Source organism: Engystomops pustulosus, chromosome 1 (genome assembly GCF_040894005.1).
Source record: "Engystomops pustulosus chromosome 1, aEngPut4.maternal, whole genome shotgun sequence".
Lineage (NCBI taxonomy): Eukaryota > Metazoa > Chordata > Amphibia > Anura > Leptodactylidae > Engystomops > Engystomops pustulosus.
In genome coordinates, this window is record NC_092411.1 from 262,355,073 (window position 1) to 262,380,382 (window position 25,310).

Consider the following 25,310-nt stretch of genomic DNA (forward strand, 5'->3'; position numbering starts at 1 on the left):
AACTGTAAAGTGACAAAAAATAGTTTCAGCACAGCTGGAGAGAAACTTTAATGATACCTATATCATGCTACTGGCTTCTTCCTAGCTGTAGATACAGGCTGGCATATGCATCATCTCTTCTTATAAAAACATATTTAGCTATTGCTGAAGTGGGCGGCACTTTTTGGCATTCATATGAATCAGGAGAGCATGTTTATAATTGGCCAACCAGAGCCATGTGATAAGTCACATGCTTGTGGCATCACGCAATGTCATTTGGCAGAACACTAAGCCTTTCACATGAATCAGGACAGCAGGTTTTTAATTGGACAACCAGAAGCATGTGATGAGTCACATGCTTGTGACACCACTCCAGGTCCTATTTTCTTGCTCTGCTCTACACAAGTCTCCTGCCATCTCTACCTGTTCTATACAGTTTCCCATGGTCACAAGAAAGCATGGCAGATGGAGATTAGCCTTGGGGACATGGTAAATCCTCTTCTAGCAGCTTAACACCTGCAGGTAGCTAATTATAGTAAATTAGAAAACTGCTTATTATTGCTTAGTGCAGAGTTAGGAAAAAGTTCTGATACCTTACAGTTTTACTGTAATTTTAAACTCCAACATACCATAGAGACTTATCTGTGTAGGCTATGGTGCTTTACCGTTATTGTCATTGTATTGAGCATTAAATCTCTAGTGGCTGGGGACAAGTCTATGGTTCTGATCCAGATGCCACTTTTGTATACTAGTCGCAGGCATACTACAATATACACATCTATATAAATCTTAGATGTTGTATTATGCAAATGTACTGAAAAATACTTTAAAAAGTTTCACCTTTCCAGACTTCTGCCAATGTTTCTTGAAAATACCCCCATCTGTGTGTGTCCTGGAGAAGCGGAGGATCACTCTGAGCAAATCCATTCTCAGTGATGTAGATGTCTGGATCACCAAACTGCTCCTGGGAAAATAAATCCAAATTATCAATGATTTCTGTGCACTCGCTCTTGTATGGGACTTGATTGTTTATATTTGCCCCATTTACCCCAGGACTAGACAAATCAGCGCAGACATCAGAACTAGGGTAAAGTGCATCAATTTCCAACATCTGTCCTACTGCTCCTAACACACACAAAGGTATGCCCGCATGGCATACAGATATTGGGGGTCATTTACTAAGGGCCCGATTCACGTTTTCCCAACGTGTTACCCGAATATTTCTGATTTGCGCCGATTTTCCCTGAATTTCCCTGGGATTTTGGCGCACGCGATCGGATTGTGGCGCATCGGCATGCACGCGACGGAAATCGGGGGGCGTGGCCGAACGAAAACCCGATGGATTCGGAAAAACCGCGACATTTAGAAAAAAAAAGTGTCGCGAAAATTGCACTTACCTTCACTCAGCTCGGCTCGGTGTATCCCAGCGCAGCAGCGCCACCTGGTGGACGTCGGAGGAACTACCTTAATAAATCCCAGCCTGACCCGAATCCACCGCAGAGAACGCGCCGCTGGATCGCGAATGGGCCGGGTAAGTAAATCTGCCCCATTGTTTCTAGCTGTTGTAAGCTATAGGGACCTTTTTAACTGAGATAAATATCCTTTACAGGACTCTGATGGCAACTCCTTCTCTCTCAACAGAGAACAAATGCACATGTACATTTGAGGAACCTTAAGTCTATACTATGTTCCTGCTGTTTCAGTGGAAGTTCTTTAAACCTGTAGTTGATCAAACATATTAGATCGAGGTTGGCTAATCCCTCCACTTGTCATGGCTCCAGCTGTGTGGCCACTCCCCCCTCCTTAAGAAACAGCAGCGTGTGGCCGCACATTCGCTAATAGATAGAGCAGGCACCATACCGCCACCAGGCTGCCATTGCTGTCTATGGGGACGTATATGCGACCGCAAATTTACGGCCACATATACGTCCCCATAGACAGTCGTCTGAATGTACCCTATGGGTGTGAAGGAAGATCTATGTACTACGTGTCAATGTGTCCAGGCTAATGTTGCCCAAATGCAGTAATTAGTGGGTACAACCCTAACCCATATATTACAGGTGACTCTCCTGCCCCTTGTATGCCATGTAATTCATGACACGAACACTGGATGGTGCCATTACATGGGGACATATGTGACCAATGTAAGATCAGTCAAGGCAAGTGATGAACCATGATGGCGCAGTCACAAAAACTTTCCAGGAAATCCTGACTAAGGCAAATTCAAAAACGAAGGCCTCATGCACACAACCATTATGGGTACTGCCCCGTGACGAGAGCCACAATCCCCCATAGAGGTCTTAGGGTGGTGAGCACAAAGTGTCTTACCGAACTGTAACCAAGCCAGGTGCACCCTCGGGAGGGGTAAGGAGCACTCGTCCCTCCTCTCTCCTGAACCAGCCCGATTGAGCACGTTTGTGTGCCATGGGGCCGAAGACTTTAATTAATACAAATAGAGCTCTGGCAAAAAAAAACCCCCTTGAATGAAAATCGTCAGTTCATAATGGCGTCCGTATTGTACTATACATCTCTATATCTCTGCTCAGCTTTCAGGGCCGTTTCCAAGCAGATGAATATTTTTCCATCTACTGAAACCTATTGAACCAATTTCTTACATAAAATGCCCACTTTCCGTGTATAAGATGCCACTATATGAGCTTAGATCAATAGACATCTTTTAGCTGGCGCTCTTGCCAATTAGCAGGCTTCATTTTTAGCCATGAATCATAAAGCCATGACAATTATTAGTAATAGATGTTATTTTACAAGAGGGAATGTTGAATATTACACCTTAATAGAACCTCAAATAGCATCTGCTATCGATGTTCACCTTATAAACCTGTAATTTTCTGGACATCCCGAGGCCTATGTGTTAGATGGAGAAGTTTTTTTTCTCAGTATTTTTTGCCATAAATAGGTTTTATACATTAGGAGAAACAATCTTCTAACAATGGAGTCAGGATCATTAGAAGCAATATACAGACGAGCATCATTAGCAATGCTGAAGAACGGTCCTCATCTGCTGCTGCTACAAGTCATGGTAGGTGGGCTTATGAGTGTCTTTCATATTTCATAATTATTTCGCTATTATGGGGATGGGCTCTTTATAGACATGCAAGATGTAGCAGTATAGTAGTTATTAGAAATGACATTTCTTAGGGATCATTGCATTCGCTTTTCTCGGACAACCACTCGTTCCGATTCTTCCCGAGGACAAAGAATGTTGCACAAGAAAATTCTCTGTGCCCCATACATTTTCTCTCCAAAATAAGTTAGATGAACATTGGTTGAATGTCAAATAATCATTAGATCTTGGCTGGAGCCATGACAAGCAGAGGGGTTAGTCAACTTCGATCTAATATGTTTGACCAACTACAGGTTCGAAGAGCTTCCACTGAAAGACAAGGAACATAGTTTAGATTTTAGGTTCCTCAAATGTACATGTGCATGTGTTCTCTGTTGAGAGAGAAGAAGAAGCTGCCATCAGAGTCCTGGAAAGGAGATTTATCTCAGTTAAAGGGTCGCTATGGCTTACAACAGCTAGAAACAATACCCGTTTTTCTTCAAAAAGTCTTGTGCTCCATTGCGTAGAAAATAAAGTTTCAAAATGTACCTGCCAGAAAAGAACCCAAGTCACGGAGGCAGTCCACATGGTGTACAAGTCATAAAGTAAGCCTCAAACATCTTCCTAGCGTCTCCCTCCTCTCCCCCCTCCCTTAAAGGAAACCTACCACTTGTAGTGGCAGGTTTCCGATGGAAATACCGGGCACCAGCTCAGGGTGAGCTGGTGCCGGAGCTTATTTTAGTTAGTGTTTTAAACCGCGGTATCGCGGTTTAAAACACTTTTTAAACGTTGTAGCCGGCGCAGGCAGGTACGCGCTCGGCGCTTAGCGTGCGTGCGGCTACATAGGAAGTGAATGAGAGCCGCGTGCATGGTAAGCGCCGAGCGCGTACCTGCCTGCGCCGGCTACAACGTTTAAAAAGTGTTTTAAACCGCGATACCGCGGTTTAAAACACTAACTAAAATAAGCTCCGGCACCAGCTCACCCTGAGCTGGTGCCCGATATTGCCATCGGAAACCTGCCACTACAAGTGGTAGGTTTCCTTTAAAGTGGCATACTTGGCTACAAGAGGTTTAAATCCGGCACTGGGCATGTGCACAAAGAAGGAGTTTACACCTCAGCACCTATGCATAGAGAAAGTGACGCCAAAGTGCAGCCTCCATGTCCAGTATGAACAGTCCCACACCAACTATGTCACTATTTAGGAGGGGGAATGGAGGAAGAAGTTAGGAAGAATTCTGAGGTAGGACATCCATGGAGCAGCCCGAGGATTCAGGTTCTTCTTTGACAGACAGCCAAGTAATTTTTAAACTTTATTTGCTACTCTACAGAACAAAAAGGCTTTTTTGGGGGGAAAACAGAAATGGTTTCTAGTTAAGTTAAAGAATATCAGGTTGATGTCAAAACCTGATGACGGGTTCACTTTAAGATAAAGAATAATGGGAAATATTGCTTTCCAATGACCATTGATGGCTAAGGAGCATTAGGTGACCCCAACACTTATCGAGTGGTTGGAAGCTCCTTCCAACATTCATCTAATGTATATTGCTGATTTTTAACATTTCTGTAGAAGGATTTACTTTATTACACAATATCAGTATCTAAAACTATAGCAAAACAACCCAACACTGAGCAATATGTAACTTTTGTTGTCTTTTTTTCCACATTCAAATATTGGATGTCTTATACCATACCTTTATATAAGCCAGAAGTCGTCGTAGACCCCAAGGCACCACAGCTAGCCATTCAATACCAGATATAGGCCATTCTGGATCCTTTACTCCTTCTGCTTCCAAGTCAGATTTAAAACTTGGCCCACTCTGGTTACTAAGAGGTTTCACATTTCGAGTAGTATAATAGTTGAGGCAGAAGAAATCAGCTGTGCCTTTTATCATGGTTTTTTCTTCATCCGTGAACTCTGGCAGTCTAGATGTTGTCAATCCTTCCTCTATACTCTTTTCGGAGATCTTAATTTTCATCCCTGAAGGATAATCCCCATCAATGAAGATAGGGTTAGCAAACCAATGGAGACGGAAATCTAAATATCTCTTGCATGCTTCTTTATCGTCACTGGAACTGGGATCCAAAGGCTCTGCCCAATCGGAATCCAGAGCTATGGAGACATAACCTTTTTGCTTTTCTTTGAAATGGGTGTTGTAGGCATGCCACGCTTTGGCATGGCCTTTTATCATGTTGTGGGCAGACTGATATGCTCCATAGCCTGGCTCACTTTTTCCTGGAGCAAATAGACCTTGCTCATAGCTAAGCTGGGCAACAATATGTGGCTCATTTATGGTTATCCACATTTTAACTCTGTCCCCAAAGGTAGAGTAGCAAAACTTTGCATATTGTTCGAAAAATTCAACTGTCTTCTCCGAGTTCCAGCCACCCTGATCTTCTATGGCTTGAGGCATATCAAAGTGGTAGAGTGTCACCAGCGGAGTTACATTCATTGCTAGAAGACTATTGATCAACTTATTGTAATAGTCAACCCCTGATGTAATAACAGCAATATGTTAATGAGTGATGCCAAAAACATGTTATAAGAATTGTATTTTACAACTATTTTCTTCAAGAATAAAAAAGTACTGTAGATATTTTACCAAATAGAAGACCATTTACAACGCTGTATTTAAGTGGGAAGAGTCAAGAGTAAAAATCACAGCTAATATAGGACCAGGAAGGGGTGGGGTTTGTGCAAGCTCCACCCAAAAGATACAGCCTTGTTTTAAATCCAGAGGATGTCATAAACTGTTAGAAACTCACTTTAAAGTGAACTGGTCACCACATTTTTCACAAATACAGCTAGTGACAGGTTCCCATAGAGCCCTATTAACTAAATGTCACCCTTTATTATCTTACTTGGCATCCAGCTAGATTAAGCAGGAGCCAGAGGGACGTGTCCTGTACTGCAGAGTCCAGCAATACCGCCACCTGCCTCCTTCTTACCATTCAGCACTATATGTCTTGTGACCAGGGTGATGTCATATAAGGGATTTTACCCTTATTTGCAAAATCTACCCCATGTATGTATCTGATCACATGAAATCACAGAATGCCACTACTAAGGTATGGGGAAGAGTAGAGGTCAATGGAGGCATGCTGTGATTTCATGTTATCAGATACATACATGGTGTAGATTTTGCAAATATTAGTGGGTAAAGGAACTTAGATGACATCACCTTGGTCACATGACATGCAGTGCTGAATGGTGGGGAGGCATGGAGAGCAGGATACACCCCCTCCAACTCCTTCTAGATCTATGAGCGATAAAATTTTTTAGCCAAAGGCGGGTGACAATTAGTTAACAGTGCTAAATGGGAACCCATCACTGGCTGTATCCGTGAAAAATGTGGTGTTAGGTTCCCTTCAATAAAAAAAAAGTAATTCTAGTCCATCAGGATTAACACTAAATTAGTGTTAACTATAAAACTGCTACAACTTGCCTTAAGCTTTGTATTAAAAGGAAATACTATACTGTATACTCTGGATAGCGGCTTCTCTACGACGCCAAATCAGCTCAGCATGTGAGCCAAGACAGAGGTTCTACTGAGGTGTATGGAGAAAGCTTGTCCAATGCTCTATTTCAGTCTACGGGACTTCAGATGAACTTTTAACAGAGCCAGGCACTGTAGGCCAGCTAAAGGGGAATTGTGGTCCCCTATTATGCCAATCACTGGGCTCTGACTGCCAAGATCAAACTTTTATCTTTAAATGGGTTGGTCAATAATCCAAAAATTTACCAGCGAGTGAGTACAAGATCCTAATAGGGTCATCCATAATATACTATACAAACACTCTCTGCAGTCCGTTGGAGCCATGGGTTTCATGACCCGCCAGCAGCAGGACCTGAGACTTCCTGTGACGCCCCCTCCATGAACACCACTCCCATGTCAGTGGTTGGAGGAGCATGCAGATATCTGTCAGAGGTAGGAGGAGCATGCGGATATTTGTCACAGTTAGTCAAGAGTCCTGCTGCCGGGTCATGCAGTTATAGGCCATGCCCTTTAAGCACTGTGCTGAATAACCTGTTTTTTTTTAACATATGCTAATTATATGTAAATATCTTTTACTGTACCAGCTAATTTCATGTAGACAACGAGGTGGTTCTGCCATGTCAATCCATGCCATACAATGGTAATTAGAACATGTTACTAATAGGCAGGAAATATACCATAACGTCTATTTGATCTTCGGCATGTACCCATACATAGATTGATACTGGTGAACACCCAGAATTAATTATGCCAGACAATAGCAATAACCTTGATTAAAGCTTCAACCTTGTATCCGTAAGAAACAATTACCTTTCTGGTTGATAAAACCTGTCGTCCCATCAGGTAACAGACGTGACCAGGAAAGAGAGAAGCGGTAATGAGTCAATCCAAGCTGTTTGATGCATTTCAAATCTTCTTCCCACAGTGTGTAGCTGCCACAAGCTACATCTCCAGTCTGGTTCTTATAAACTCGATCTCCTCCCTGATGAGTGAACGTATCCCAGACATTGAGGCCTTTCCCATCTGCATCCCATCCTCCTGGCCAGAGGAAAACAGGCAGTGCTTTATTATAGGTCTTTGTGCAGACTAGAAATACACAACGGACACATAGTCCTTTGTAGATAGCGGAAATCTTGAAGACTACATATATAATACAACGATGATTCAGAAATGATATTAAATAGGGAATACAACTGCACGATAAACAATTACTGTATATACTCGTGTATAAGCAGAGTTTTTCAGCACAAAAAATGTGCTGAAAAACGTCACCTCGGCTTATACACGAGTCTATCCCGATGCCAGCGCGTCCCATCTTCTTTCTTCCACGCGGCTCTTCTTTCTTCTGTCATGGACACGGCCATGTTATCTTCCTGGCTGGCGCCTACTATGATGTCAGCAGCGTCATAGCGCTCGCCTGCTGGAAGAAAACATGGCCGCGTCCATGACAGGAGACAGAAAAAAGAAGAGGAGCCACGGGGAAGAAAGAAGACGGGACGCGCTGGCATCGGGGAGCCGCGCCGACATCGGAGGGTGAGTATATAAGTTTTTTTTTTTTTAAGTGCTGGGGGAGGGGAAAAACGGCTGTATACTACAAGGGGCTGACTGGCTGTATACTACTAGGGGGTGGCTGTATACTACTGGGGGCTGGCTGGCTGTATACTACTGGGGGCTGGCTGTATACTACAGGGGCTGGCTATATATCACTGGGAGCTGGCTGACTATATACTACTGGGGGGGGGGGCTGTGACCAATGCATTTCCCACCATCGGCTTATACTCAAGTCAATAGTTTTTCCCAGTTTTGGTGGTAAAATTAGGGGTCTCGGCTAACACTCGGATCGGCTTATACTCGAGTATGTACGGTGTGTATGTATATATATATATATATATATATATATATATATATATATATACACACGTATGTATATATTATACTTTACTTGGAAACAGAGTGGAGTCTGAGATGGCTTGTTAGACTTTCATTGGACCTGTCTTGCAGAAAACTGCACTATTAATGGACCACCTAGTTTTCATTGGTGTGGTTTTGGCAAGGACCACCATCAAAGATGGACCTGGGCCAGAAAATTGTTTGTACTTGGGTGAAGATAGAAAAACATCATAATTTAATTGGATTTGTAGACGGATCCATTTATAGCAAAGTATCTATTTTTTAACGGATTCCTTTAACAGATCCATTTAAAAAAAAAAAAAAAAACCCTTGCTTTCCATTGGTATCAGTCAGTGTTAGTGTTTTTAGCATTCCTCTGCTTTGGCCATTATAGGTTTGATGGAAATTCTGGAATGTAACATTAGAGCATGCTCAGTATAAAAAAAACGGATAGCTTAACGTACGGTAAAAACTGGTAAAAATCAAGACCATCTGTCATCCATGGAAAACAGTTCGTATTCAACTATCCGCTCAAACAGGGGTGCGCCAGCCATGAAGAAAGTTGAGCCTCTTGCCTCAGGCAGCACCACCTGCAGCAAGATTGGGGGGGGGGGGCAGCATCAGGGGCTCATTTATATTGTGCAAAGCCGGACCTGCCATAATGGGGCACATTTACTTACCCTGTCTCCGGAGTTCACCGAAAGTGCGTTGTCCGACGATCATGCACTCTGCCGCAATTCACTAAGATTGTGCGCCCGATATCCTGCATGTGTCGCTTCCCCCTCAGGTCCGACAGAGTTCACCATCTTTTTCGTGGTGCATGTAAGTGCTTAGGCTTGCGACACAATTGGGAATCAGTCGGATCGTCCAACGGCACAGCCCCTAATTTGTGCCGCATGGAAGCCAGTCCAGCTGCGCCAAAAAACAATTGCAGAGCAGACAGTTGCTAAATACCTGTGCAAGCCGTGCAAGCCCCAAAAAGGGTGCACAGTCTGACGAAAGTGAACACAACCCTTAGTAAAAGATCCCCAATGTCTTAAACTTGATGTCATCATGGGTGTTCATAGAGAGAGCACTTACTACAAAAAATAATCTGCTATACAGTATTACTACTGGAAGCGGCAGAGCATTCAGGTTCACCCCTGCCCTCAAATAACAGAAGAGGTAAAAAGAGATACTAGTGGATACCATTACAACACAGAGGTGTGGCCCTAAACTTTAGCTATTTCTACATCCCCTGGTACCCAGGAGAAACATTTTTTTTTAAAAATCTACTTTTTTTTTATTTAGGAGCTTGTAAACTTATCATAAGTACCGTAACAAGTCGGTGATTTTTTTTTTTTTACTGCCGGACTAGATTTAGTTTCCCTTTAATAGTATTAACGAAATGTTTAATCTGCATGAAATAATGACGAGATCCACAATCGTTCCTTTAATTATTTATTTCCCAGCAGAGGGAAGATTTACATATGTCAGGAAACTAATTGTGTGTGCAGCGCTTGATTAGAAAAGGATATTTTTGGACAGGATGGACATGAAATGAGTAGCTAAGGGATATTCCTGGGAAAAGGCTGTAAATGACCTTCATCAGTAGAAGTGCAGAGTTTTTTGTTGTATAAAATCTGCTTCCTTATAGAATGTCTCTCGCTCTCGCTGTGATTGCTCTCGTTTCCCCCCCAGGCTTTGAGCCCTCGTATTAATGGCTAGCTAATGCCGTCCCATTGGTGAGTAAGGTTTCATTAACGAGGGAGGTCACAAAAAAAAAAGGGGGGGGGGGGTTTCCAACTTAATTATGAACTAATACAAATAATGTTCGACTGGTAGCACAAGAACAATTCCTGTTTAACCTTTTCTCAAAATGCCAGTTCTATAGGAGATGGAAGGAAAAAAAATTTTACCGATTTATATTGAAATGAAGGTAAAAAGTGAAAAAATTATACACAGGAAATTGTATGAAAGGCATAGGACTTAGTATAAAGGAAATCTACCATCAAAATCAATCATGATAAAGCACGGGAACTTACCGTGACTGTGGTGATCTTCTTATGTCTATTATATATGGCCTGCTTTCTTCTAAAATCAACTTTTAAATTATGCTTATGAGTCTGAAGGATATGGGTGGGTTACAGAAGTCCAAAGTGCTCTAGCTTCACAAGCCATTACACTGTGAAGCACCGGATCCTGGTTTCACCCTCCCCCTGCACTTCCTGTAATCTAAGCAGCAGTGAGCACACAGTGGAAAGTGTGAATGTAACCCCCTGTGAATCTGCAGCATGTAGAGGCATTGATGACACGCCCATAGCCTTTCAGGCGTATTAACATAATAATAATAAAAGTTGATTTTAGAAGGAAGGAGGCCATGGATAAGAAATATAAGAAGATTATCACAGTCACAGTACCTGGATCTATGAGTAAGTGCCCCTGGTATACCAAGCTTAAATTTGATGGTAGATTTCCTTTAAGAGAATCTCCAGCAGATACATAGCCATTTCTTAACCCCCTTAAGGAGGCAGCCAATTTGCACGTTACGGCTCAGTCTGTTTTGTTAAAATCTCACCAGTCTCTTTGCGTCGCAATAACTTTTTAACACTTCAACTTGTCTTACGGACACATTGTAGTTTATATTAGTAATATAATTTTGCCGATTGGTCAGGTTTTTGGGGTAAAAATTCACCAATTTAGGAAAAATGTGAAGCGATTTTAATTTTCTAACTGTCAAATGTTCTATTTTTATTAGACATTTTTATCTGAGACTGAGGCGCCGGACAGGGGACAGAGGGAGGCGCCGGACAGGGGACAGAGGGAGGCGCCGGACAGGGGACAGACGGAGGCGCCGGACAGGGGACAGAGGGAGGCGCCGGACAGGGGACAGAGGGAGGCGCCGGACAGGGGACAGAGGGAGGCGCCGGACAGGGGACAGAGGGAGGCGCCGGACAGGGGACAGAGGGAGGCGCCGGACAGGGGACAGACGGAGGCGCCGGACAGGGGACAGACGGAGGCGCCGGACAGGGGACAGAGGGAGGCGCCGGACAGGGGACAGACGGAGGCGCCGGACAGGGGACAGAGGGAGGCGCCGGACAGGGGACAGAGGGAGGCGCCGGACAGGGGACAGAGGGAGGCGCCGGACAGGGGACAGAGGGAGGCGCCGGACAGGGGACAGAGGGAGGCGCCGGACAGGGGACAGACGGAGGCGCCGGACAGGGGACAGACGGAGGCGCCGGACAGGGGACAGACGGAGGCGCCGGACAGGGGACAGACGGAGGCGCCGGACAGGGGACAGACGGAGGCGCCGGACAGGGGACAGACGGAGGCGCCGGACAGGGGACAGACGGAGGCGCCGGACAGGGGACAGACGGAGGCGCCGGACAGGGGACAGACTGAGGCGCCGGACAGGGGACAGACAGAGGGGCCGGACAGGGGAAAGACGGAGGCGCCGGACAGGGGACAGACTGCCCTGTGCAGCAGCATGCACACTGCAAGCATTTCAGAAACCTGGATATGGATAATGATTGGCAATTACCTCACATCATCCACAGGGGGGGATTCAGTTGCAAAATCAAGATAATATAGATTTGTGAAAAGTTGCCTCAAAATAACCAAGGAACATCTGATGACCTAAGAGTGGAGAGTTTACTAGCCACATAGTATCATACAGTGGTTGTACCTTAGTCTGCAGCCTAGTACCATTCATGTTTACAATGTAATACCAGACACATATATATTAATACAGCAATGTCTGATTAACAATGATCCAAAGGGATCCAAAGTAGAAAACTGGACAGTTTGGGAGGGGATAGTGTAAAAATCCGAATAAGAGTGGGGGGAGAGGGGTTAGAATTATCAGAAGTGTGATTCAGATAATCAGGGGAAGAATAAGCCTAATCAGAGGAGTGATTAGGATAATCAGGGGCGGGGTTAACATAATTAGAGGTGGGGTAAGAGTAATCAGAGGTAAAGTTAGCAAAATAAGAAGTGATTAGGGTAATCATGGGTGGGGAAAGCATAATCAGAGGTGTGGTTAGAATAAGAATAGATGCGACTAGGATAAATCAGGGGCATATCAGTTTAGAGGTGTGGTAAAGATAATCAGGGGTGGGGTTAGCATAATCAAAGTGATTCGAATAATCAGAGGCTGGGTTAATCTAATCAGAGCTGTCAATAGGAGAATCAGGTGTGGGGTAAATTTAATCAGAGGTGTTGTGAGAATAATTAGGGGCGGGGTTAACATAATCTGAGATGTGATTAGGATTATCAAGGGCGGGATCATCTTAAAGTGCCTTAAAAATAATTAGGGCGGGGTGAGCATAATCAGGGGTGTGATTAGGATTAACAGGGGCGGGGTCATCCTAATTAGAAAGGTTGTAAAAATAACTATGGGCAGCGTTAGCATAATCAGGATGTGGTTATTATTATTAGGGGCAGGATCATCGTCATTAGAAGTGTTGTAATAATAATTAGGGGCAGGGTTAGCATAATCAGATGGGTCATTAGGATTGTCAAGAGCGGGAATATCTTAATTAGAGGTGTTGTAAGAATAATTAGGGGTGGGTTAGCATAATCATAGGTGTGATTAGGATAATCAGATTTGGGGTTAGGATGAGCAGGTCTGGGGTAAGAATCACATGGAGTTGTAGGTGATAAGTACAGGAACTGACAAAAAAGTGGAAAGCAACCAACAACAACTTATGGCAGACATTAGAATACAAATTAATTTACATATTAGATATTCATAGACATAAATGCTGATTAGATAGATGTGATATATTAGCAGATATTTCATGTAAAAGAGGTTATCATTATTATAAAATGTGCGCTGACAATCTAGATGGGGGATTGAACTCGCCATCGTCTTCTGTCATGTTTCCTGGTCATTGCTGTGAACAGCTGTGGAAGCAAAGTGACTCAATCAGTAAGTGAATGGAGGGCTAAGTGTTCCCAATATGTTGAAGTCCTAAGGGCCGTTCTCAATTGTTCATGCAGATGTAAATGACTCACAGTCCTCGTCAATTAGTTCTCTAATATGTCTGCTTACTCTGCAGTCCTGATGGGAACATGCCGAAATCCACTGGAAACGTAAAAAGTACACTTATTCCGATACCAAATCACAAGTGGAAGAATTTTCTTAAATAGTTTTCCTAGTCTGAATACATTATGATTCTTAGATCCGATTCCTGAATGAACATAATACAACAGTGTTATGGCGGCAACTGATAGAACCAAATGACTTACAGCGAGACCCATCAGTTCTGCTGTATTATCCGTCATTTAAGCCAAATAGGATGGAATCGGCTGATAAGGGCTTTACAACGACATCCTTAGCACTCTCTAAAATAAAAAAAGTGTTGTGTTTTGCTAAACTTTCAAGTAAGAAAGTTCTGGATTTCATGTAGTGATATTCTAAAAACCATCATCAGTTTTTCCAGCTTCAGCCAGCAGGGGGCAGCATGACGATTTTAGAAATGGCGCAGAGCAGAGAGGATGGTTCCCTTTAACTCCTTAATGACTTCTGGGTTCTCACAGTGCTTTTTGAACACACCGCACGCTAACTCTTCTGATAAGACAGGATTCTATTGGCTGTGCTTCAGAAGATTGCAGAACATGGCGTCCTCAGCTGTTCATCCGAATTTTGTATTGCTTGCTTTGGGATGTGTCTACTTTTTGACATTTTATTCAGGTACTGTTTATTTTATCTACTGTTGCGTTTGTTCCTTTTACATAGGTGACAACTTTAATACTTTTGTGCATGTTTTTATGCTAGTGTCATCACTGCCATATTGCTATAGGCCAGTGATGGTGAACCTTTTGGAGACAGAGTGCCCAAACTACAACCAAAATCCACTGTGAAGTGCCAACATGGCATATTAAGCAGTAACTTATTGCTACCTCTTCTTCCACATCTTTTAATTGTATCGGCGCTTTGAGGCCACCAATACAGTTGAAAGAAGGAGGGAAAATCAGACTCTCGTAGTAGCTTCCCTCCAGGGTCTATCTGTACAGGAAGAACGGTGGGTCCTGCAGGATGAGCTCCAAAGACATTGCAGTTCTGTCAACACTTTTCCTGCAGTTCCAAAGAAGTGTGGCTTAAGTTGCCTGGGACTACAGAAAGATTTGGTCCTACTTGGTGAACTCTGTCCTGGGGCCATGGTCTGAGTGCCCACGGAAATGGCTCCAAGTGCAACCTATAGGCCCTGCCCCTTCCTGGAGACATGACGTGGGGGACATGTAAGGGCGTGATGTACACCTGAAATGTGTAGGCCATTTGTTTTCCCACCATTACTTGGTCAGTATGTACTGCTGTCATTTTATCATTCTGGATTTACAAAAAAAGTCAAGGATTCTAACCATCACTTGGTTACATTTCTTCTGTATCACAGCCCAGCATTGTCACTAACACCGGAAAAGCACTGATCCTGGGTGTTTAACCATTAGACATGGACCGCGATATCTAAGTGGCTGTAGAGGGTGGGGACTTCCTCTATGGCCCCTGGCACCAAGCAGAGGCAATCATGGGGTGCTGATGGGCTCACTCCTTCGAAGGACCCCAAGGGCTGTCTGTACCACCTTTCCATTACGACACAGAACCAAAACCTAATACGAACTGAAAGAGGAGATTCTTGTCTTCAATATGACACCAATGTAATGGCTCTAAGTAATATAGAACTGAAAATGGGGGCTTCTCAAGTGACACTCCCCCTGCACCCTTTTGACTCATTTCAGGCAAAATATGACTTTTCTCTGCTCATTTTCACATGACTTTGGAAAAGATTTATTTATTTATTTATTTATTTTTTAGGTAAACAGGTGAGAATTCACAAAAAAGAAGGAATTCTAGAAAGGACATGTCATACCCTTCCTGAAAATGCTGCTAGTTTAGTGTGGTAAAAACTGGTTCCCTTGTGGTTACTGTATGGCGGTGTACGTACAGGGCCGGTGCAAGCACTGGGCATACCAGGGCAAGTGCCGGGGCCCAGAGCTGCTGGGGGCCCCACATATGGCTGTAGCTAATGAATCCATAGGGTGTGGGGGGAGCTAATATAAAATAACCATGAGGGGGTTGTTTGCGATGATAAACTAGGGAATATTTTAGGGAAGGAGGATTACCGATTTTGTCACACTTCAATGGTGGCTGCACCCTCTACTACATCTACTGCTGGTGGCTCCAAGTCTTCCTAAGGCCACGGCCCCCCATGACTACTAACGGCTTATTTACATGTAAAATAAAACTTTATCACTTAACCTTTGCTCAAGTAAATGAGAGCGGAGGTCAAATTAGGGAGTAACAATAACCCCTAACCCCTTTAACATCACTACATAAAGCAATGAAAGAATAGTCAACCAAAACATCTGGACCCACCCGGTTCTGATGCACAGATGGACCCTGTTCTTCTGCTTTCGTATGATGAGGTCTCCCTCTAGTGGCCACAATACAGTATTCAGCATCACAATAAACCTTGTCTATAGTAAAGCAAAGCTCTTCTGACAACCCTCGGCATGGATATCATATGAATTAAATGAAATAATTTGATTTGTCTCTTTGTAGCCCTTTTTGTGTAAATAAATCCTCTTTTATTCGTTTTGTAATAGGTTATAAAAATCCATCGCTATAATAATCTATAAAAGTTTGCTGTGCGTAATATTGGTATATTTCAGAATTTATTCTATCGATTTCTCAGTATAAAAGGGTTGAAAGTGAATTTTCCTCCATTGATTTTCGGCTGAATTAATTCAAAGTCCCCTCCTCCTCCTCTGAAATGGACTTCTTTTTTTGTTTCAGTTTTCATCTCGGGTTCAATATATTAACCTTCAGTAAAACAAACATTTAATGGCGTTTGAGGGATGATTTTTTTTTTTTTACAATATAATAAAAAATGGCTCATTTACTTACCCGGTCCATTCGCGATCCCGTGAAGCGTTGTCCGATGTTGATTCGGAGCTTGCTGGGATTCACTAAGGTCGTTCGCCCGATATCCACTAGGTGTCGCTGCTGCACTGAAGTCCACCGGAGTTCACCTTCTTCGTTCTGGTGTTTATGAGCGCTATTCTTGCGAAACAATTTTTTAAAAAAATACCACGTTTTCCCCAAAACCTTCGGGTTTTACCAACGGCCACGCCATGCTCCAAAAACCCAGGGCAATTCAGGGAAAAACGGCGCAAATCGGTAATAATCGGGAAACGCGGCGATTCGGCCTCTTAGTAAGTGAGCCCCAATGTCTTGGTGCCAGGGGTTGTGGACGCAATGGGCCACATTTATAAAGTGTCTGCGCCAGTTTTGTGTCGCGGCTGCTCTGTGTCCAAAACGTCAAAAAATTCAGCACATAAACGGACGTTCTGTGAACATTTAATACAACAACTCAACAGAATTGTGTTGCACGCAGATGTTAAAGGTGCAACAAAAGCAAAGTTGGTGCCCACTTCCTGAGCAGCGCAGGGGTGCCAGATTCATGAAGAACATGCGCCAGTTTTGATGGACCTCCACAGGCAAAAAGGTTCTTGACCCCTGCTCTTGAGAGATATAAATATATATATATATATATATATATATATATATATATATTACCGTATATACTCGAGTATAAGCCGACCCGAGTATAAGCAGAGACCCCAAATTTTACCACCAAAAACTGTGAAAAACGATTAACTTGAGTATAAGCCGAGGGTGGGAAATGCATTGGTCATAGCCCCCCCAGTATATAGCCAGCAAGCCCCCAGTAGTATACAGCCAGCTCCCTATAGTATACAGCCAGCCTGCCCCCATGTAGTATACAGCCAGCCTGCCCCCATGTAGTATACAGCCAGCCTGCCCCCATGTAGTATACAGCCAGCCTGCCCCCATGTAGTATACAGCCAGCCTGCCCCCATGTAGTATACAGCCAGCCTGCCCCCATGTAGTATACAGCCAGCCTGCCCCCATGTAGTATACAGCCAGCCTGCCCCCATGTAGTATACAGCCAGCCTGCCCCCAACTGCCGGCATGGACGCGGCCATGTTTTCTTCCAGCAGGCGCATACTATGACGCGGCCGCTGCTGATGTCTATGCATTGCCGGCAGTTAAAGAAGACAGAAGAAAGAAGAGGAGCCGCGCGGAAGATAAAAAAACAAAAAACAACCAGCATGTACAAAAATATATACTTAGGTGTAAACATTTTTTTGGACAAAGTCCATCCAAAAGTATAGAATCAAAAAATGGCAGCACTTCAAGGTTCCAGTATAAGAAAAACATTTTGGCTCCTCCAAAATAGAGCCTTTCTCAAGCCTATATATGTATGGTGAGGTGTCACACTACAGTATACGCTGTATACTCACAACACTTTCTATAGGCCATAGTTCATGTCATAAGATAAGACTTCTTCTAGTAGAAGATGCTCTTTTTTTCTTTTCACATTTGTTTTGGTTATTATGTTGCAATTTTTATTTTTGTCACCAGGGTCTGTCTGTGGTCTGTCCCCCTATATCAGTGATGGTAAACCTTTTAGCAGCTGAGTGCCCAAACTGCAACCCCAAACCCTCCTTATTTATGGCGAGGTGCCAACCAAAAATTAAAGCAGTAACTTATTGCTCCCTGTTCTTCAACAACTTTCAATCATATTGGCCTCCTGAGGACAGCAACATAGTAGAAAGAAGGACAATGTTAGCTTCTTTCTGAAAACAGCATGTTTTAAGTTGCTTGTAACTACAGGAAGATTCTTCGATTCCTGTCTGGTGTGCTGGGGCGATGGCCCGGGTGCCCACAGAAAGGGCTCTGAGTGCCGCCTCTGGTACCAGTGCCATAGGTTCGCCACCACTGCCCTATATGATGCCCCTGGCTCTCATATTATATTCTATTATTTAGCACATGCAATGCTTTGCTCATGTTTTATATTTTAAAACTCAAAGAGAAAGTGTCATCAGTGACCCCCACAAACCACACAAACCGTACTTTTTAGATGCCTGTATACATGTCCCAGTGATGTGTTTATACATGGGATTAGAGTCAGCATTCTTTGGATAAAATACTTTTATTGATATCCTTTGTTCCAGTCATGGAGGCGAGGAGCTCTCTAAAATACAATCAAGCTACCGGTACTCCTCAATGACGGTGAAACTGCTAAAGAGAATACCTAAGAGAGGGGTGAGGAGGAAGGTTGATTGCTCTTTACATAGTCCGTATCCCTCTCTACTCCTGCCTTCCTGAGGAAGTGGTTAATGAAGCAGCTGAGCGAATTCACGCAAAGATACTGTCCCTCTCTCACCTGCTCCTCACCCCATCCTAAGGAATTTTCTAATGGCAGACGGTCCCCAAGTACAAGTTAAATACTAGGTAGAATGGTGGTAGCGGTGAGACCTGTCAATAAGGAACATTGGATTGGACTCACATCAGGTGAGTTTTACATAAGTTTACAAACTGATTTTTAAACACTGCAGCCATGGTAAGGAACCATTTAGGGATAAGGGCAATGCTTTTTAATCATAGGTTTTAATGAAGTGTTTATTTTGGGTGGCTTTATTTGGCAGGTTGCCTATAATAATGGGACATCATTACTCTCCCTGTAAGGAGCACATGCATCATCTGGAAGACCGTGAGCTGTGGAGACGGCTCCAGTTTCCATCAGCATCTGAAAAGTGCAGAATAGATCCACAGATATAACTAACATCTAACATATTATAGGTCATCTATGTTTTTAACTAGAGAAGAAAAAAAAAAAATCAACGTCATAGAAAATGACAATGTGACCCTAGGGAAGACCGCTATAAAACCTCTGTTTCCGAGATCAGTGCAGGTCCCAAAACTGACATCCAAATATATAATCAATTCAGGACATACACTCTGTATATATTTTATGAATAGATAACATGGAAATACCCCTTTAGTGCATACAAATGGAGGACGCCGGCATGTACATGTGCACCACTACAGTAAAGACCGATGAGCCAGTCTATTACATCACAGGTAGGGAAATTGTATACTTTACAAAAGAGCAAAACTAAAATGAAAGGATTAGGAATTAAAGGATCAGTGCACAGTGGGGCACATTTACTTACCCGCCCCTGTGCGCTCCCCGACGAAAATGCACAGCTGCCGCAATTCACTTACATCGTGCTCCCGATATCCTGCATGTGTCGCTTCCCCGCTCAGGTCCGCCAGAGTTCACCATTTTCTTCCTGGTGCATGTAAGTGCTTGGCTTGCGGCACAATTTAAATGTCAAATCCTGCGCTCAGTCAGAATCATTCACCCCCCCCCATTTGTGTGGCATGAAAGCCGGAGCCGATGCGCCAAAATCCGATCGTGTGCACCAAAAACCCCTGCTAAATGCGGCGCAAATAGGAAATTGACGATATATCCGACATTAGTGCGGTCTGTGGACCCTTAGTAAATGAGCCCCAGTATATCCACATTCATACAACAGTGATGTCCAATATCTAAAAAACAAGTGATAAAATAAGAAAAAGTTGCAGATGGCTTTACCTTCAATCTGATAAGCTGCTGTTGATGCTCCCCAAGCAAAGGATTCAGGAAATGTTAACCTTTCCATATCTTCTCATAAATCCGAAGGCAGAAAAATGGAGCTTTTTATATTATACAGCCAGGGATTTCCGTCTATTATTATCCTCGATCTGGAGAATAAAAGCCATACAAAAGCATGAAACATACACAGTCACAAAACCTATTAACTTACAGCAAACTACTTAATAACAAACTAATTGTCAAGTTGTTCCATTGCTAATTGTCAAACGCACACTAGATGGCGCCATTACAGCATTTCTGATACAACCTAGTTGTTAGACCTTGTAACATTGTATCTATTGTGTGTTCTTTATAGAAGGCATCAAATTATACATGTACTGTATAGACCTATCGTCATCATATGCATATATTAGGAGAAGTGATGAACAGACCCATTAAAATTTGTGTTTGGCCAAACCTAAATATTACATACATGTTGGAGTCTGGGGTTTGGTATCCCCAAGCAACACTTGCAATCAATACTGGCAACAATCTTGAGTGTTAATAATAATAATCTTGATTCATATAGCGCCACTAGATTCAGTTAGGGTATGAGATTTTCTTTCTAGAATTCCCTCTTTGATATAAAACATCTCTTCCAGTGCCTTGTGAAAATGAGCAGAGAAGAATCATATTTTACCTGAGATGAGTCAAGTTTAGAGATTGCATCTGGTCTCTTCTCCTCTATGTTCATTTCTATAGCACAAAATGTTCTTTTCTTTCAAATTGCATCAAGCTTGTGGCTCTGTGATCTACAGAACCAGAGATACAGACATAGGGGAGCATTTATCAGTGCTTCTATACCAGTTTCTGTTGTAGAAGCACTGAAATAATAACAATTTCTTGCAGTGCACAAGATACATCAAGAGGCCTATGCCATGACAGGGGATGTGAACTTTATTATATTTCTAAATGTCCCCCACAGGTGAAAATCCAATTCCAGCCATTTGCTTTTCCTGTCTGTATCTATGGTTCTTTAGCTGATGGAACCACAATGTGATCTGAAACATCAGATTCCTATCTTTAATATGACACTAGCACCTAGGTATTATAGAACCAAAGATTAAAGACTTCTGAATTGACACACTCACTTGACTCATATAAGGCAATTTTATAAGAGGGAATTTTAGAAAGGACATTTCTTACCCTACTTGAGAGGCTGGTAGTTTAATGGGGTAAAACCTGGTGACAGGTTCCCATGAAGTCCTCCCTATACACATTTCATGAAAATCAGTAGGTTTTATTGGCTATGGATGACTATCTAACCCAATCTGCCCAAGTCTTTTATTCAAGGGAGATTCAGTACAAATCTTGTATATACAACAATAATAGACGGATCTGCTACTTGGTGATTGAATTCAGTGGACTTTTGACAGCTTCCGTTATTGTCCGTTTGCACGAGGTCTATTATTAGAGGATAAAACTGAAAATGTTTTAGATAGGAACACACACACACATATATACACTCACCGGCCACTTTATTAGGTACACCTGTCCAACTGCTCGTTAACACTTAAGTTCTAATCAGCCAATCACATAGCGGCAACTCAAACCGAGTTCAAACCATGCAGTTCAAACCGAGCATCAGTATGGGGAAGAAAGGTGATTTGTGGCCTATGAACGTGGCATGGTTGTTGGTGCCAGAAGGGCTGGTCTGAGTATTTCAGAAACTGCTGATCTACTGGGATTTTCACGCACAACCATCTCTAGGGTTTACAGAGAATGGTCCGAAAAAGAAAAAACATCCAGTGAGCGGCAGTTCTGTGGGCGGAAATGCCTTGTTGATGCCAGAGGTCAGAGGAGAATGGGCAGACTGGTTCGAGCTGATAGAAAGGCAACAGTGACTCAAATCACTACCCATTACAACCAAGGTAGGCAGAAGAGCATCTCTGAACGCACAGTACGTCCAACTTTGAGGCAGATGGGCTACAGCAGCAGAAGACCACACCGGGTGCCACTCCTTTCAGCTAAGAATTTGCACAAGCTCATCGAAATTGGACAGTAGAAGATTGGAAATACGTTGCCTGGTCTGATAAATCTCGATTTCTGCTGCGACATTCGGATGGTAGGGTCAGAATTTGGCGTCAACAACATGAAAGCATGGATCCATCCTGCCTTGTATCAACGGTTCAGGCTGGTGGTGGTGGTGTCATGGTGTGGGGAATATTTTCTTGGCACTCTTTGGGCCCCTTGGTACAACGCAACAGCCTACCTGAGTATTGTTGCTGACCATGTCCATCCCTTTATGACCACAATGTACCCTGTAACATCTGATGGCTACTTTCAGCAGGATAATGCGCCATGTCATAAAGCTGGAATCATCTCAGACTGGTTTCTTGAACATGACAATGAGGTCACTGTACTCAAATGGCCTCCACAGTCACCAGATCTCAATCCAATAGAGCATCTTTGGGATGTGGTGGAACGGGAGATTCGCATCATGGATGTGCAGCCGACAAATCTGCGGCAACTGTGTGATGTCATCATGTCAATATGGACCAAAATCTCTGAGGAATGCTTCCAGCACCTTGTTGAATCTATGCCACGAAGAATTGAGGCAGTTCTGAAGGCAAAAGGGGGTCCAACCCGTTACTAGCATGGTGTACCTAATAAAGTGGCCAGTGAGTGTATTATACACATACACACAGTACAGAGCAAAAGGTTGGACACACCTTCTCATTCAAAGAGTTTTCTGTGTTTTCCTGACTATAAAAATTGTAGATTCACACTGAAGGCATTGAAACACTTGTGGAATTATATGCTCAACAAAAAAGTGTGAAACTGAATGTCTTATATTCTGGTTTCCTTTTGCTTTGATTACTGCTTTGCACATTATTGGCATAATCTTGGTGAGCTTCAAGAGGTAGTCACCTGAAATGGTCTTCCAACAGACTTAAAGGAGTTCTCAGAGATGCTTAGCACCTGTTGCTCCTTTTAACCTATACTCTGAGGACCAGCTCACCCCAAACCATCTTGATTGGGTTCAGGTCTGGTGGCTGTGGAGGACAGGTCATCTGGCGTAGCACCCCATCACTCTCCTTCTTGGTCAAATAGCCCTTACACAGCCTGGAGGTGGGTTTAGGGTCATTATCCTGATGAAAAATAAATGATGGTCCAACTAAACCCAAACCAGGTGTAATAGCAGCCCCTGCAGGATGCTCCTTTTCTGGTGACTACCTCTTGAAGCTCATCAAGGGAAGCCAAGAGTGTGCAAAGCAGTAACCAAAGCAAAAGGAACCTAGAATAGAAGACATATTTCATAGTTTTGATGCCTTCAGTGTGAATCTATTTATATAGTCATGAAAATACAGAAAACTGAATGAGAAGCGGTGTCCAAACTTTTGGTCTGTACAGTAATATATATATGTGTGTGTTTTAGAGGATTAAAGGGATATACCAATTTCCTGGATAATCGGAGCAACATCAATTCAGACTGAATAGATTTGGATCCTTTCAAATCTTCAATGATTATAATGGACTGCCCTATTTAAGGGAACCTGTCAGCAGGAATGTCATTTTCAGCTGGTGACAGGTTACAATAGTCTATGCTGTGTTGATTTTAAAAAGGTATTTGTCAGCATTCTGAATAAGTTCAGTACTTTAATTCACATTACCTGGCTCCCTCCCTGTGGCGAGTCCATGGGAGGGGGCAGCTGCAGCCTGTATCTCAGTCTCCTCATGCATTCTCCCTCTCCTCCACACCATCCCCCTGCTCAATGCACATGACAGGAAATGAGGAGGGAGCTGGATAAGTGTGGAGGACAGGAGACCGAAACAGGCTGCAGCTGCCCCTCCTTGGGGACTCACCACATGCTGCTGGCAGGGAGCCAGGTAATGTAAAATAAACTAGTATAAAGTACTGAAATGATTCAGAATACTGACAATGACATTATAAAATCTGTATTGCGGGAGATTTTATATAACATAAGCGGTTACCATGGTATTGACGACAAACAAAGTAATAGCCGTTGCTGGTAAAAATCAATAAAATGTGGGATTATTCCTGCGTCTTCCTCCTTTGTGGTAAATGCTCCTAAATCTTCAGTCACCTAATCCTCAGCCGCAGTAAATATTCTATACTGTAGCCAAGTGTTAAACAATGGCTGGCAGAGGATTAGCGCAGTGATTTGTGTCAGCAGCTGGAGGGCAGCACTTAGCACGGTGCCATCATTCATGTCATCATCATGTATGTATCCGCAGGAAATTCCTAACACTGGGAAGGGATCTGGGAATTCAGTCTCATGAAATCAGCAAAAAAATAAATAAAAATTGCTTGTGTTCTGGATACGAAAGGTTCTGGAAGATATTTAGGAAAGAGCTTCACCCAGTGCCCAATGCACCAGTCCAAATCACAACGGCGGAGCCTGCAGCTTCATAGCCAGGATCATAGGTCCTGCGCTTCCAGCAAATAATAATGCAGTTAGCCACCAGGGGGCAGCACAGCAATCCTGTACATAGATGCAGAACATCCTATACATAAACTCTGAACTCTATGGAGGCAGGACAGTCCCTTTGAAGACCTAAATTGAGGAAGAGTTTTCCTTTTGCCTGGTTATGACCTGGGTGGGAAACACACGTTAATGTACAAGAGGCCTAAGTTTGTAAAAGAAGTTACGAATCAAGTTATTCCCTCCCATAGAGATGTGTATTCCAGCCTGTACAGTGTGTGTCTATGGAGGCTGCATGAGCTCACATCTAATCTCCCTGTATTTGGTTAAACAGCTCTGAGAAGGGAGGATTTACAGTTCTATCATCACCATAGACAGGGGGCATCCTCTACACCTAGAGGAGAGGTGGTTCTACCATCACCATAGACAGGGGGCATCCTCTACACCTAGAGGAGAGGTGGTTCTACCATCACCATAGACAGGAGGCATCCTCTACACCAAGAGGAGAGGTGGTTCTACCATCACCATAGACAGGGGGCATCCTCTACACCTAGAGGAGAGGAGGTTCTACCATCACCATAGACAGGGGGCATCATCTACACCTAGAGGAGAGGAGGTTCTACCATCACCATAGACAGGGGCATCCTCTACACCTAGAGGAGAGGAGGTTCTACCATCACCATAGACAGGGGGCATCCTCTACACCTAGAGGAGAGGTGGTTCTACCATCACCATAGACAGGGGGCATCCTCTACACCTAGAGGAGAGGTGATTCTACCATCACCATAGACAGGGGGCATCCTCTACACCTAGAGGAGAGGAGGTTCTACCATCACCATAGACAGGGGACATCCTATACACCTAGAGGAGAGGAGGTACTACCATCACCATAGACAGGGAGCATCCTCTACACCTAGAGGAGAGGTGGTTCTACCATCACCATAGACAGGGGGCATCCTCTACACCTAGAGGAGAGGTGATTCTACCATCACCATAGACAGGGGGCATCCT

General features: G+C 43.4%; 1 protein-coding gene across 4 annotated transcripts in view; it reads right to left on the reverse strand.

Moving 5' to 3' along the window:
• LOC140078495 (cytosolic beta-glucosidase-like) overlaps positions 1-25,310 on the reverse strand; it is a 50,479-nt gene that overhangs the window by 9,180 nt on the left and 15,989 nt on the right. For 3 of the 4 annotated variants that reach the window (XM_072126009.1, XM_072126011.1, XM_072126010.1), the window contains exons 2-5: positions 19,873-20,021; positions 7,349-7,576; positions 4,736-5,535; positions 820-943 (exon numbers count right to left, since the gene is read on the reverse strand). In XM_072126009.1, the coding sequence (XP_071982110.1) occupies positions 820-943; positions 4,736-5,535; positions 7,349-7,576; positions 19,873-19,939 (1,219 nt within the window). In that variant the 5' untranslated portion in view covers positions 19,940-20,021. The remainder of the gene's footprint in view (positions 1-819; positions 944-4,735; positions 5,536-7,348; positions 7,577-19,872; positions 20,022-25,310) is intronic. The other variant, XM_072126012.1, reaches the window with a different exon arrangement.